A 16,212-nucleotide genomic window follows, 5' to 3' on the forward strand; every position below is an offset into this window, starting at 1 on the left:
GCATCCGGGAGCCATACAAGCGGGAGGGCTGCTGTACAGGAAGGTGTAGGGATCATTTCAGACCTTGCTCCCTACTCCCACAGGCTGCAGTTATGGAAGTGATGTAGTGATCCTCATAAAGCTGTGTTGGGCAACGTGTGACCAGTTGTCTGCGACCCCCAGCCGGCTGCTCCCGATCTTATCCTCTACTTTGTTAAAGGCGGACCCCATGTCACATGACACTGGTCACACTGCATAACGGAGGAGGATGTCATAGTGTAGTGCCCCCTGCAGTCAGCACTCAGGTACTGCACAGAAGATTGGGGCATTGACTATTCTGATGACGGAACAAAAAAAGCGGTTTAACAGATTAAACATTTGTAGGTGGACAACAGTGATATTTACATGTTTTTTTATGCCCTAGTTCTTAGCATTGTGATGACATGGTTCTAATTTTAGGTTATTTGGATAATACTGCCATTAATCTCATTATAATACACAAGTGATGGTAATGTAAACTCCTATAAATAATATCTGTATAAAGAGTGAGTTCTGATGTCATCAGGAAAGGTTGTAAAATACAAGGGATAGCGCCACATCTGCTATACATGATTATGGATATTAGACGTCACCTCCAATTTCTGGGACCTGTATGGAAGTGATCTTTTGCTTTTTATATCATTTTCTCTGCGGCTTCTGATAGTCATACGATTTACAGTCGGCGGTGCATTATCTAATATATAATAATATATATATGAGTGGTGTGAAGCCTTATACGTACGTATATCCTTATTTCTTCCCTCTCTGGCCATCAGAGATAACAAGATCATATCCATACCAGAGAGTGACAGAGATAACTATATTATACACTGTGTAAAGCAGTACTTACAGCTTCTCTGCTTCGTATCTCTCAGCCAGACATTACCCTGATCACAATACACTAAACAGCCTATAATATATATATATATGTAGTCAAATACCTAAATGTTTTCTTTTCTTTCTGATGAACTTGCTGCTGCTGTATTACACAGAATAAAGTCTCCACAAGTGTGACTTATATAAGGGTAATACCTGTATAATAGCGCCCTGCGTCTTCAGCTGTCACTGTCATTCTCCATCATTCTTTCCGACTGTCATTCATTATTCTCCCATTTGTTTCAGGGTCACAGACGAATCTGAGAGAGTCTGGAGACCTGAGGTCACAGGGTCAGTATTTGTCATTGTTGAATCCCTCAGACTGTGGCTCTGCTCCAGTGATTGGACTACAACTCTCACAATGCTCTGACCATTCTTATTTCCTCTTTATCTCTACAGTAGCTATATACCTTGGTATAAAGCGTCGCCCCACTCCAGCCTGCTCAGACCTTCCGGGGATGTGAGGAAATCCACCCGGCGCCCTCCCTTGAATTCGCCAGCCCCCTCCGCTGCTCCCAGTGAATCTTACCCAGTGGGCAGACCGCGGCCCTTACCGGGGAAGCTCCGCCCCCTTGTCACCGTTGGGACGCTGGGACTATAAGAAGGGGAGGTGTATGTTCTGTGGAACTCCATTGGGACGCTGCTGTAGCTTTTAATAGCTGGGACAAGCCAACTAAGGGTCAGCCATGCCTAGTCTGGGGCGGCCATGCCCACCTTACCGTTGGGATGTTGTGCCTTTAAGATGAACCCTCCTTTTCTGGATTGCCACACCCACTGCGTGTCATTGGAGGAGCTGTGGTGTAAAGGAAAGGATTACATCCGCTTTAGCCCTGAAGACATGCCCCTTTTGGATGTGCCACGCCCACTTATGTCTTTTGAGCGAGCAATGACTTTGAGAGGCAGAGCTGTGACATCACCGGGGGAGGGGCCTTGATGGTGAGATTCTCCCTTTTATTTGGGGTTCTGCCCACATCCAGTGTTATACGGACAGGTTAACATGCTGGATCAGTGTTCTATAATAATAACAATTTTCCTGAATCAACCCCCTCTGATAATGAACCTATAAATGAGCCCACACTTAGTCCAACTCCCCCTCCCCTGATATATGTGCTGTGTTAATGAGCCCCTTCTAGTTTTTATCTTGTGAGTTCTGCATTCTTAGCAAATCTCCCAGGATGCCCTCACACATGAGCGGTCTTATATTCTGCCCCTCCCTGCACACTCCCCGGGTCTGCTCTTATTAAGCCTGGTAACTCCCTCATAATTATTAACGGAATGTTGGCCTTATCCATGTCCCTCCCTTTGCGCTGCCCACTCTCACCATAGGTTGCTGGTCATGTGGGCGGGTCTGTGTGTGGGTGTTTTAAAGATTGGGGAGGGGAGTGCTCTGATTGACCATTACTCAACCTACCATGCTATATCAATCAAGCACTTACAATCACATTGAACTGCGCACTGTACTGAATCTAATCCTACTCTAGTCACCACCAGTATACTGCTCATTCAAAGCTAAACACTGCACCCTGCACTGACCACTCTATACACTGCGCCCTGCACTGACCACTATCTCTCTACACTGCGCCCTGCACTGACCACTATCTCTCTACACTGCGCCCTGCACTGAGCACTGTCTCTACATTGTACCCTGTACTAACCACTATCTCTCTACACTGCATCCTGCACTGACCACTCTATACACTGCGCCCTGCACTGACCACTATCTCTCTACACTGTGCCCTGCACTGACCACTGTCTCTACATTATACCCTGTACTAACCACTATCTCTCTACACTGCATCCTGCACTGAGCACTGTCTCTACATTGTACCCTGTACTAACCACTATCTCTCTACACTGCACCCTGCACTGACCACTATCTCTCTACACTGCACCCTGCACTGAGCACTGTCTCTACATTGTACCCTGTACTAACCACTATCTCTCTACACTGCACCCTGCACTGACCACTATCTCTCCACACTGCACCCTGCACTGACCACTATCTCTCCACACTGCGCCCTGCACTGACCACTATCTCTCTACACTGCGCCCTGCACTGAGCACTGTCTCTACATTGTACCCTGTACTAACCACTATCTCTCTACACTGCACCCTGCACTGACCACTATCTCTCTACACTGCACCCTGCACTGACCACTATCTCTCTACACTGCGCCCTGCACTGAGCACTGTCTCTACATTGTACCCTGTACTAACCACTATCTCTCTACACTGCATCCTGCACTGACCACTCTATACACTGCGCCCTGCACTGACCACTATCTCTACACTGTGCCCTGCACTGAGCACTGTCTCTACATTATACCCTGTACTAACTACTATCTCTCTACACTGCACCCTGCACTGACCACTATCTCTCTACACTGCACCCTGCACTGACCACTATCTCTCTACACTGCATCCTGCACTGACCACTATATACACTGCGCCCTGCACTGACCACTATCTCTCTACACTGCATCCTGCACTGACCACTGTCTCTACATTATACCCTGTACTAACCACTATCTCTCTACACTGCATCCTGCACTGAGCACTATCTCTCTACACTGCACCCTGCACTGACAACTATCTCTCTACACTGCATCCTGCACTGACTACTCTATACACTGCGCCCTGCACTGACCACTATCTCTCTACACTGCATCCTGCACTGACCACTATCTCTCTACACTGCATCCTGCACTGACCACTCTATACACTGCGCCCTGCACTGACCACTATCTCTCTACACTGTGCTCTGCACTGACCACTATCTCTCTACACTGTGCCCTGCACTGACCACTATCTCTCTACACTGCATCCTGCACTGAGCACTGTCTCTACATTGTACCCTGTACTAACCACTATCTCTCTACACTGCACCCTGCACTGACCACTATCTCTCTACATGGCACCCTGCACTGACCACTGTCTCTACATTGTACCCTGTACTAACCACTATCTCTCTACACTGCACCCTGCACTTGGCACTGTCTCTACATTGAACCCTGTACTAACCACTATCTCTCTACACTGCACCCTGCACTGAGCACTGTCTCTACATTGTACCCTGTACTAACCACTATCTCTCTACACTGCACCCTGCACTGACCACTATCTCTCTACACTGCACCCTGCACTGACCACTGTCTCTACATTGTACCCTGTACTAACCACTATCTCTCTACACTGCATCCTGCACTGACCACTGTCTCTACATTGTACCCTGCACTGACCACTATCTCTCTACACTGCACCCTGTACTGACCACTCTATCTCTACACTGCACCCTGCACTGACCACTGTCTCTACATTGTACCCTGCACTGACCACTATCTCACTACACTGCACCCTGTACTGACCACTCTATCTCTACACTGCACCCTGCACTGACCACTGTCTCTACATTGTACCCTGTACTAACCACTATCTCTCTACACTGCACCCTGCACTGACCACTATCTCTCTACACTGCACCCTGCACTGACCACTGTCTCTACATTGTACCCTGTACTAACCACTATCTCTCTACACTGCACCCTGCACTGACCACTATCTCTCTACACTGCGCCCTGCACTGACCACTGTCTCTACATTGTACCCTGCACTGACCACTATCTCTCTACACTGCGCCCTGCACTGACCCCTATCTATCTACATGACAGATCATACCTGTACACACTAGTCTCTATGATTCTCATCGCACTGCACACACAGCATCCTGTACTAATCACTACATGTAATCACGGATCGCTGTGGGCACCACCGTCTGATAATCTTGCACACAGCATCCTGAGCCGGTCTCTAATCTCCAGGTGCTGCCCCGGTTTCTCTGGTAATTTGGGTCCATGACAATGTCTCTGGGATGTAATATTTACCAGTCGTTTTTTTCTTGCTGGATATAGTTCCCGGTGTTTATTCCACATGCTGTAAAATAAAATGTATGAAACATGACTAGTCCTTTGGTATGATCCTGTCATGTGGCGTCTTGGCGAGTTTCCAGCGCACACTCTGCATACACTCTTGTAGAAGACTATCGCCTGTACACGTCTATACACACACACACACACAATACTTACCCATGTCCTGTGCACACAACAGAACCCATAGAACCCAATCAGATATCAGCTGTGCTCCGTCTACTGCTAGTTATACTAGTGACTCTGGGTTATAGCGCAGTGTAGACACAATCTGATCATCTATAAATAACACCTAAATACACCCCATTCCCAACATAGCATAAACAGGGTCCCATACTAATCTCTGCTCCCGGCACGTAGCATAGGATCACAGCAGTGGAACCCCCTCCCCTACAATGTACCCCAAATCTATTTATTAAAGTCAGCCTCTTAAACCTGTACAAATAGTAGTGTGTTTATTACACCCTCTGTGGTCACAAAGTGGTGCTGGGCGCGCATTGTATTCTGGGAGACACAAAGTCAGTGATGGGCGAGACGGACATCGGGGGGCTGGGGGCCTAATGATGGTTACAGAAGGAAAGTAGGACAATTACCCATTACAGGAATATATATGTTGTATATACTGGTGAATGCAAGTCATATATGTAATATATTATATGTTCTGTAATCCTGAATTATTGATTTACTTACAGCTGTGACACTTAACACTATAATAATAAGGACTCCTTTTAGCTGACATATCTCCAGTCCCAACAGGTTCTAAGACTTATATATACAGACTGATCAGCCACAACATTAAAAGCACCTAATATTGTGTAGGCCCCCCTCGTGGCGCCAAAACAGCTCTGACCCGTTGCGGCATGGACTCATCCAGAGCGTAACGCAGACGCTGGGGCTCACTCAGAGTTGGACCTATTTGGAGAAAATATCGTTGCGCAAAAAAAGATGGTACATATGAGTGTCTGGCACCAAGACGTTAGCAGCAGATCCTTAAGTCCTGTAAGTTGTGAGGTGCGGCCTCCATGGCTCGGACTTGTGTCTCCAGCACATCCCACAGATGCTCCATCAGATTGAGATCTGGGGAATTTGGAGGCCAAGTCAGCACCTTGATCTCTATCTCATGTTCCTCAGACCATTCCTGCAGTGTGACAGGGAGCATTATCCTGCTGAAAGAGGCCATCAGGGAATACCGCTGCTATGAAGGGGTGTACTTGGTCTGTAACAATGTTTAGGTAGGTGGTACGTGTCATAGTAACATCCACATGCCAGGACCCAAGGTTCCCCAGCAGAACATTGCCCAGAACATCACACTGCCTCCGCCGGCTGCCTTCTTCCTATAGTGCATCCTGGTGTCATCTCCTCCCCAGGTAAACAAAGTACACGCACCTGGCCGTCCACATGATGTGAAAGAAAACATGATTCATCAGACCAGGCCACCTTCCTCCATTGCTCCATGGTCCAGTTCTGATGCTCATGTGCCCATTGTAGGCACTTTCAGTGGTGGACAGGGGTCAGCATGGGCACTCTGACCGGTCTGTGGCTACACAGCCCCATACGCAGGAAGCTGCGATGCTCTGCGTGTTCTGACACCTTTCTATCATACCCAGCATTAACTTTTTCAGAAATTTGTGCTACAGTAGCTCTTCTGTGGACCAGACGGGTTAGCCATCGCTCCCCATGCACATCAATAAGCCTTGGGTGCCCATGACCCTGTCGCCAGTTTACCAGTTGTCCTTCTTTGGACTATTTTTGGTAGGTACTAACCACTGCATACCAGGAACGCCCCACAAGACCTGCTGTATTGAGCATGCTCTGACCAAGGCATCCAGACATCACAATTTGTCCCTTGAAACAGTTGCTCAGATCCTTATGTTGCCCAATTTTACTGCTTCCAACAAATCAACTTCAAGAACTGACTGTTCACTTGCTGCCTAATATATCCCACCCCTGACAGGTGTCATTGTAACCAGATAATCAGTGTTATTCACTTCACTTGTCAGTGGTTGTAATCATGTGGCTGATCAGTGTGTGTGTGTGTATATATATATATACTGTGTGTATGACATTGGTCACCTGCACTCACCATGTACACACTGGTGTGCCCACATTGTATAAGCAAACATTGATTGATCATTTGGGTTTGATTGTGGTGAGTGCAGAGGATCAATATCTTTCTGTTTATATAATGTAAGTCCCAGTTCTCTTGCACCCATTTCTAGTTATTTACATTAATTTAATCAAACTTGTGTCAGGTGATTCCCCAGGTGTCCAACAGCTGCTACTGCTTGGGGAGGACTTACCTCCTCCCAGATAAAGAGCAGAGCAATGATCGTGTTACAGTTCTGGCGTAGGCCAGAAGGGGAAGACTTTGGTGTGAGGTGGTCAGTATAAGATACAGCGCAATATGTGGAACTAACCCTGGAGTACAGAAGAGAATTAATGCTGTGTTTGTTGAGTGCATTATATTTTTTTTACTTATTGTCCTTTATAAAGTATTTGTAAGTGTTATATAAAGGTCATAAAGAAAGGCGGAGTCAGGAATGTTCAGGACTTTGGCGTCCTCCAGTAAAACTGCAGCAGAACGAGCGATGTTGTAACTGATAATAAGAGGAGACGACAAGTGATGAAACATCAGAGGTCAGATTCTGTTTTATTATCTGCAGCTGATCACAGGGGGGTCACAGTACACATGGGGCATGTATAATAAATATATAATAACTATATAAAATTAAACCATCTGAACCTGTACAATAACTGGAGAGACTGAAATAGAGGATTGTGCTGACCCTGGTGGCGATTGTCTCTCTACTTCTCTCCCCATGTCATGGTCTATCTTCCCCCATCTATAATATCACCCCCCTGAAGATGGCCTCTCCTCCAACTGTTATGAGGTCTCCTCATCTCCCCCCTTTCGGCTGGTGACTTTGAAGGGAGTTGTTAGGCTCTGTCTCTCTCCCATGCTCTCTACTTCTGTGATGGGACCAAGTCATCAATGGGCTTTCCCTTTTCCAAGCACTTCTCCATCTCAATCATCAGCTTCACACCATCTACCACCATTTGCACTTGGTCAACTTCAGAGTACCCCAGTCTGTCAGCATTGGAAATGTCGAAGGTGCCACCAACTGCAGCAGTGTCGACACCACCTGTGGAGATAAAAATGCAGCTGAGAACATTGTACATGACCAGAGGTCCAGGTGGGACCTTTCCTGCATAAAATGTTTTTGCATTTGACTTCTGAGTCCAAATAAGACTTTTCTACTTAGGTACATATGCATTCTGATCTTCTAGACTCTTGTGATCTTCTCTTGCCGCCAATAAAAACTACTGCACTATTCTCTTCCTTCTATGTGTCTAGCTGGTGGTCTTCATTCTGTTTGTTATCATTAAGTTACCCTTCAAAGAGCTATCCGTGTACGTCCAGTATTTTATTATTTCTTAGGCCCAACGTGTTGGCTTGTGCAGCAGTCATACAGTTGGTTCCCTTAACCATTACATGATGGTCCCATTCCATCATACCTGACCCTAATATGTACATTAGTTTTGCTGCCAGTAACATGTCTCTAGGGATCAGTGAAGACAAAGGAGCGTAGCTTGGACCAGAGATACAATAGTAACGCTCACCGGTGCCTCTCTTTTGCAGACGAAGTCTGGTCAGGATCTCCTCAAATTTGGGGTGTTTGCTGAGGTTAGGAAGCTTGACATGAACACCACCTCTCAGACCTGTACCCAAGTTGGATGGACATGTCAGGATGTAACCAAGATGCTCACTCCACATGAAGGGGTGACCTGCAGCCTTAAAGATCTCTTCAATCTGTGTAGAATAAAGAGAGAAGTTACAGAGGGAAATCGGGAGAGAGAGCTGTAGAAGTATGTAATAAAACATATATATAAAATAATAGGGGGTTCAGAAAGTATGACAGGTGCTCCATATATATATATTATAAATGGTGGTAATCATTAAAACGATTACCGGATCCCCGACAACAGATACCCCAACAGGAATACACCGAAGGTGTATTCCCAGGAAGACTAGTAATACTGACACCAGGAAACACAATGTTCTTTAGTAATACATTGTACAGGCGGCGCCTCCTTAGAATCGCAGGTTCACAACAGCAAACATAATGAGCAGCTTGAAAGTGACGCCATCGCTACCTGCCGGCTTCTTCATTCGTCGGCAGGGTTTCCGGTCAGTGTTTCCAGGTGTCAGTATTACCAGAGTGCCAGGGAATACAGCTTCGGTGTATTCCTGTCGGGGTATCTGTTGTCGGGGTACCGATAATTGTAAAAAGGTACCCCACCCATTATAAATACATGTCGTCAGGCTAGATCATACTAACAACATGTCTGTGGATGTGAGAGATAATCAGCTCCAATAGTTCTGTATGGTCCCCAGTTGGAGAAGAAGACTGACGTAGAAGACAGGAGCTCAGATGTTAGGTCAGGAATGGGGGGTTCTTACCTTCTGCAGACCAACACAGAAACGTCTGAAGACCTCCTTCATGTTGCCTCCCTTCTGCATGGAAATGACTCTCAAATGGTCCTCTTCATTTACCCAGACCAGGAAGGTCTTGTCATCATTGTGCCTGGAGAGGGGAGATGAGGTTACTAAGTACCACTCCCATCTTCTCCACTCTGCTAAGGTGACGTATAACACATCCATTTACCCTGCTAGTAATGTACGATGAGTTCATCAAAGTGACACTAGAAGTTGAACGGGTTATCTTTGTATCGTCCAACACAACATGATTATAACAGGTACCAGCACGTTTTGTTGTTGACCACACAGTGTCAGGTGAGGTCACAAGTTACAGCAGCGACTACTTACAGCAGTCAACCTATATTCATTTATAAGTTATAGGGTGTCTTATCAGCTTATTCTTCTTGGAAGGATTAGTGCATATAATTACTTTGAACAAACAAACTTATTCCTCTGTATGTGTGCCATGTATATCAGCCATGATCACATAGTGTGTGTGTGTGTCACGTACCAGATACCACGGGCATCGGGCCAGTCACGGGCCATACCAGCAGCCAAGAGCAGAGGAGACACGGGTTTGTCAAAAAGGAAGTGGTCATCAATCAGCTGCTGCTGCTCAGCGTCGGACATGTCCTTCAGGGGGTAGTACTTGCCCTTGAATTCTCCTGACAGGCTGTTAAGAGCTGGAGGAAGAAATGTGGGTGGCAAAGTCTCAGTTTACACAGTGAATTAATGCGATGTATAAACTATTGTCATATACATGGGACACAAAAATACACATAGAACTGGAAGGTCAGGAACAGCCATGGGCTCCATGATGGGTCCAGAAACTGTTCTACAGTGATGTCCGATTGTAGCTGCACAGCGTTTATACAACTCAGTGTGCAATATATATGCTTCAGAGCTCCTGATCTGGGTTCATCGCTCCAGAAAAGTGAGATCTTGTCTGACTCCATCTACTAATTCATATACAACTATTATGTCAGTCTATTATATCTCATTGGTGTATTATGACAAAAATGGACTAATGGAAACTTATATTAACATTTTCAAGTGAACTTTAGGTAAAGCAATAAAGTGGGGAACACTCACATATATATTTCATGCCCCAATAACCAATTTACTCAATTAAAATGTCATAACTCAGTGATGTAAAATATATGTTAATCTCCCACCATCAAAGTGCTGATGGCCACTGATTATCTGCAATAAAGTGCTGACAAACTAAGATTTTCATATGAATGTTTTCCGTCCATTTGCATATTTATTAATAATGGTTCATGTATTAAACATCCGTCTGCAGCATCTTCTTTACACAATAAGTGAAATTGCTGCTTCCAGTCTTTAATAACCTGGGCTATGTCTGGGGCATCAGGAAGCGTAATTGGGTGCTCTAAATATCTCTTTCGGCTTAGTGACTGTGGATTTTGAGATCCTACAATATGAGGCGCTGATCGGATGTCAGATTAGTGCCTGTATTGTGCGTTCTCAGGCTGCCTCTTGGCCTGTGTAGGGGGCAGAGGACACAGGAGGAAAGACTGGCACTCTTCTTGGGGTTACCTTTAATGGACAGATTCTCAATGGCACGACGCTCGCCACGACTGCTGTGAGGGGGCAGAGTGTACCCCTTGATGCTGCGTCCAGTCCTCACACGGCTGCTCTGGACGTAGTTTGGGTCAAGATCGTCACCTCCCTGCCAAGAAAAAAAGTGTTTCCGGCTGTCAGAAAAAAAAACTATAGATTTCATATTTACTCCCGTGTTCAGATAAAGCATTGAGTCCCAGCCAGTATCTCACAAAAAATGTCACAATAGTCAAAATAGGTATTAAAAATAAGCACAGTCATTATTGTAATTGTATTTTATCACTAACTATTATACGTAAATAGTGAACTTTCTATAATATTCTTCCAGCACCCACAGCAGGAATCAGCCATAGTCCAGTTATTACCTTCAGGTTGCTGAAGTTAAGGTCGGTCTTGTGCTTGTCGGTGGGTTTGTAGCCGTTATGACGATCCTGAATGACTGGGTCTAACAAGTCCTTGAACACCTCGTAGGATTCCTCATCACCAGCCACACAGCCCACGGTCATGATGAAAGGGTGACCTAGAGGGTGACAGAGGCACGGTATAGTGACCTTACTGTAGCACAGGTCGGAGGACCCTGCCTATGGTGGAGGGTAGACAAGTGCATGGGATAAGCACAATAGCTGCTTCATGCAGAACAAGCTGAACACAGGACAGGAGTTGTCTGGGATATGAAACTTTTTTCAAAATGTGCTTTTTTTTCTAATTACAAACAAAACATTTTTAGAACTTCAAAAAGTAACTTTAAAATGGATTACATCCAAAGGTTTGTTACAAAAATGGTTTTATAATAGAATATTAAATAATATTTTTAAAAAATGTTTCTCTGACCATTTTTTATTCTAAATTATTTTCTAAATTATTATTATTTATGTTATAAATATCGTACAATAATTGTATAAAAATGACACATCCATGTTGCTCATTAGTGTTCCTTTTAACTTACATAAGTTGTATTCTATAAAAATTATAGTGTAATTTTGAAGTCACTTTTTATTGAATAACCACAAAATACATTCTTGTCCAGTATTACAGCACAACCTTCTGGACAATTTCATGGATACAAGTATGAAAGTATGAACATTTCTCTAGAGTGTCACACATCACCAGTCTAATGCCCCACCGCACCAACAGAGTCCAGCCTAATGCCCCGCCCCACCAACAGAGTCCAGCCTAATGCCCCGCCCCACCAACAGAGTCCAGCCTAATGCCCAGGCCCACCAACAGAGTCCAGCCTAATTCCTCATCCCACCAACAGAGTCCAGCCTAATGCCACGTCCCACTAACAGAGTCCAGCCTAATGCCACGTCCCACCAACAGAATCCAGCCTAATGCCCCGCCCCACCAACAGAGTCCAGCCTAATGCCTCGTCCCACCAACAGAGTCCAGCCTAATGCCCCACCCAGAGTCCAGCCTAATGCCCCGCCCACAGAGTCCAGCCTAATGCCCCGCCCCACCAACAGAGTCCAGTCTAATGTCCCGCCCCACCAACAGAGTCCAGCCTAATTCCCCGCCCCACCAACAAAGTCCAGCCTAATGCCCCGCCCCACCAACAGAGTCCAGCCTAATGCCTCATCCCACCAACAGAGTCCAGCCTAATGCCCTGCCCCACCAACAGAGTCCAGCCTAATGCCCCGCCCCACCAACAGAGTCTAGCCTAATGCCCCACCCCACCAACAGAGTCTAGCCTAATGCCCCGCCCCACCAACAGAGTCCAGCCTAATGCCTCATCCCACCAACAGAGTCCAGCCTAATGCTTCATCCCACCAAGAGTCCAGCCTAATGCCCCACCCCACCAACAGAGTCCAGCCTAATGCCTGCCCCACCAACAGAGTCCAGCCTAATGCCCCGCCCCACCAACAGAGTCAGTGATGCAGAATTGCAATGTATTTGTCCCATATGAATTACCTGGATTGTCCACTCCGGTCTGGATGATGTCATCGAGGGTGAAGCCACTTGGTGTCTGCTTGTCTCTGAGCTTTCCGTAGATTTCAGGAGTCAGGGCCTTGGCCATATGGTTGTTATGTTTGGTGAGGTCTGGATACTCCTCCTCAGTTTTGAAGTTCTGCTTGAAGTTGTTGTGGGTGTTTCCGAAAGGCATGATGAGAGCTTGGGTTGGACCTGTGGGAAGAAGATGGAGAAGATGTGTGTGATGGAAGGAACTGATGGACAAATATTCAGATGTCTTTATATCCGGTTTATAGTCTATAAAGAGTAGTTGGGCTTGTAAGCAGATGTGTAAATTGTATATTATATATGGAAACTACACCTAAAGTACAACGATACCACCTCCTCCTCTACTTGTAGGATTGGGCTCAGCATGTCCTGCCCAAAATACCCGAGTGGTGTCCTTGGTTCTTCCATAGATGGCATGTGAAACCCTACAGCCTGCGTGCCTGAGATTGTTAGACCTAGGGGTACAAGGATCTCAGCACCACCACCCCTAAATGTACCCCTCCTCACTGCAGTCCTACAGGTCTTCTGTCTCCAAACCCCAACGGTTCTACACGTCCTGGACATGAGGCGTCTAACCCCATGAAGCAAATGGCAATGCATGTTGAATGAGTGTGTGTGTATAATGCCACAGTGTGTGTGTATAATGTCACTGTGTGTGTAGATAATGTCACTGTGTGTGTATATAATGTCACTTTGTGTGTATAATGTCACACTGTGTGTGTATATAATGTCACTTTGTGTGTGTGTGTGTGTGTGTATAATGTCACTGTGTGTGTATAATGTCACTGTGTGTGTGTATATAATGTCACAGTGTGTGTGTGTGTGTGTATAATGTCACAGTGTGTGTGTGTATAATGTCACAGTGTGTGTGTCTATGTGTATATATATGTCTGTGTACGTGACAGTTGTATCGCTGTGAGACGAGAATGGGACAAGTGTGACTGTGTCAGTGCTGCACCAGCACATTCTGGTTATATATAGATTATACGCCCCGTCTCCATAGCCAGCAATGACAGGTGTGACATGAGATGGGAGGGGGTGCTGGGAGCTGGGGGGCGATGGAAGATTACTGGTAATGATTGGGGGAGGGGGAGGGTGCTCCATGTCCCCCCCTCCTTATATTCCTGTAAGGGGGCAGATACGGCATATAAAGGGCCGGTGTATTACTAATAGTACCCCTATACCCTCTGTAATACCCTCTGTCACTTGCTCTGTGATAGGAAAGGCTCTGCAGCTATGTGTGTATTGGGGTAAAAGGCTCTGCAGCTATGTGTGTGTTGGGGTAAAATGCTCTGCAGTTATGTGTGTGCTGTGATATAAGGCTCTGCAGCTATGTGTGTGTTGGGGAAAGGCTCTGCAGCTATGTGTGTGTTGGAGTAAAAGGCTCTGCAGCTATGTGTGTTGGGGGAAAGGCTCTGCAGCTATGTGTGTTGGGGAAAGGCTCTGCAGCTATGTGTGTGTTGGAGTAAAAGGCTCTGCAGCTATGTGTTTGGGTGAAAGGCTCTGCAGCTATGTGTGTTGGAGTAAAAGGCTCTGCAGCTATGTGTGTTGGGTGAAAGGCTCTGCAGCTTATTTGTGTGTTGGGGTAAAAGGCTCTGCAGCTATGTGTTTTGGGTGAAAGGCTCTGCAGCTATGTGTGTTTGAGTAAAAGACTCTGCAGCTGATGTGTGTGCTGGGGTAAACGGCTCTGCAGCTATGTGTGCTTGGGGTTCATCTAAGTGCCCTGCACCTCTCTTTCTGGCATGGAATTGGTAAAGTGTTCTGCAAAGAGATCTTCAGTGTTCTGCAGGTCAGTGAAGGGTTAAATGCTCTGCATGCCCCTCTGGAAGGGAAGAAGTAAAGAGCTCTTCATTACCTGCTGTAGAGACGGAGCAAACTTCAGGGTGACCCGTTCTCCTGTCCAAAAACCTCCCAATATATAATCCCAGGAGCCGTCCTATTGGCTGCTGCGCAGAGGTGTGAAGTCTGTCATGGTGATATCACCCCCTCGGTCACACGCTGATTGGATGGGCCCAGAGCTGAGCACATGCCTTTATCTGGGGCAGAAGAGATCACTTTGCAGAGTTATAATTAGAGAGGGGTCATAGAGACTCCCCTGATGTGCAGCAATACATGTACTGTGTGTGTGTATGTATACAGTATACATGTATGTACAACTGTCCCACCCTATACATGTACTGTCTGTGTATACTATATACATGTATGTACAACTGTCCCACCGTATACATGTACTGTGTGTGTGTGTGTGTGTGTGTGTGTACATGTATGTACAACTGTCCCACCCTATACATGTACTGTCTGTGTGTGTGTATACAGTATACATGTATGTGCAACTGTCCCACCCTATACATGTACTGTCTGTGTGTGTGTATACAGTATACATGTATGTGCAACTGTCCCACCCTATACATGTACTGTCTGTGTGTAGACAGTATACATGTATGTACAACTGTCCCAATCTATACATGTATTGTGTGTGTACACAGTATACATGTATGTACAACTGTCCCACCCTATACATGTACTGTCTGTGTATACTATATACATGTATGTACAACTGTCCCACCGTATACATGTACTGTCTGTGTGTGTATACAGTATACATGTATGTACAACTGTCCCACCCTATACATGTACTGTGTGTGTGTGTATACAGTATACATGTATGTACAACTGTCCCACCCTATACATGTACTGTCTGTGTGTGTATACAGTATACATGTATGTACAACTGTCCCACCCTATACATGTACTGTCTGTGTGTATACATGTATGTACAACTGTCCCACCCTATACATGTACTGTCTGTGTGTATATACAGTATACATGTATGTACAACTGTCCCACCCTATACATGTACTGTCTGTGTGTATATACAGTATACATGTATGTACAACTGTCCCACCATATACATATACTGTCTGTGTGTGTATACAGTATACATGTATGTACAACAGTCCCACCCTATACATGTACTGTCTGTGTGTGTATACATGTATGTACAACTGTCCCACCCTATACATGTACTGTCTGTGTGTGTATACATGTATGTACAACTGTCCCACCCTATACATGTACTGTCTGTGTGTGTGTGTATACAGTATACATGTATGTACAACTGTCCCACCCTATACATGTACTGTCTGTGTGTATATACAGTATACATGTATGTACAACTGTCCCACCATATACATGTACTGTCTGTGTGTGTATACAGTATACATGTATGTACAACAGTCCCACCCTATACATGTACTGTCTGTGTGTGTATACATGTATGTACAACTGTCCCACCCTATACATGTACTGTCTGTGTGTGTATACATGTATGTACAACTGTCCCACCCTATGCATGTACTGTATCTGTGTGTATAC

The 16,212-nt window shown here is 45.6% G+C and overlaps 2 protein-coding genes across 3 annotated transcripts in view; one reads left to right on the plus strand and one right to left on the minus strand.

Annotated features, from left to right (window-relative positions):
* Positions 1 to 4,849, plus strand: part of MARK4 (microtubule affinity regulating kinase 4) — a 48,481-nt gene extending 43,632 nt beyond the window's left edge. Inside the window, exons 16-17 of one of the 2 annotated variants that reach the window (XM_075186150.1) lie at positions 1,141 to 1,185; positions 1,294 to 4,849. In XM_075186150.1, coding sequence (XP_075042251.1) covers positions 1,141 to 1,185; positions 1,294 to 1,495 — 247 coding nt within the window. In that variant the 3' untranslated portion in view covers positions 1,496 to 4,849. The remainder of the gene's footprint in view (positions 1 to 1,140; positions 1,186 to 1,293) is intronic. The other variant, XM_075186151.1, reaches the window with a different exon arrangement.
* A 2,592-nt stretch (positions 4,850 to 7,441) lies between these two features.
* On the minus strand, positions 7,442 to 14,794 carry CKM (creatine kinase, M-type). Its single transcript, XM_075186153.1, has 8 exons — positions 14,693 to 14,794; positions 12,790 to 13,002; positions 11,247 to 11,401; positions 10,858 to 10,990; positions 9,809 to 9,980; positions 9,280 to 9,403; positions 8,439 to 8,628; positions 7,442 to 7,960 (listed from the first exon to the last, which is right to left on the minus strand). The coding sequence occupies exons 2-8, from the start codon at positions 12,980 to 12,982 to the stop codon at positions 7,782 to 7,784; spliced, it is 1,146 nt and encodes a 381-aa protein (XP_075042254.1). The 5' UTR covers positions 12,983 to 13,002; positions 14,693 to 14,794; the 3' UTR covers positions 7,442 to 7,781.
* Between the last annotated feature and the right edge of the window lie 1,418 nt (positions 14,795 to 16,212).

This window comes from Mixophyes fleayi, chromosome 9 (genome assembly GCF_038048845.1).
Source record: "Mixophyes fleayi isolate aMixFle1 chromosome 9, aMixFle1.hap1, whole genome shotgun sequence".
Lineage (NCBI taxonomy): Eukaryota > Metazoa > Chordata > Amphibia > Anura > Limnodynastidae > Mixophyes > Mixophyes fleayi.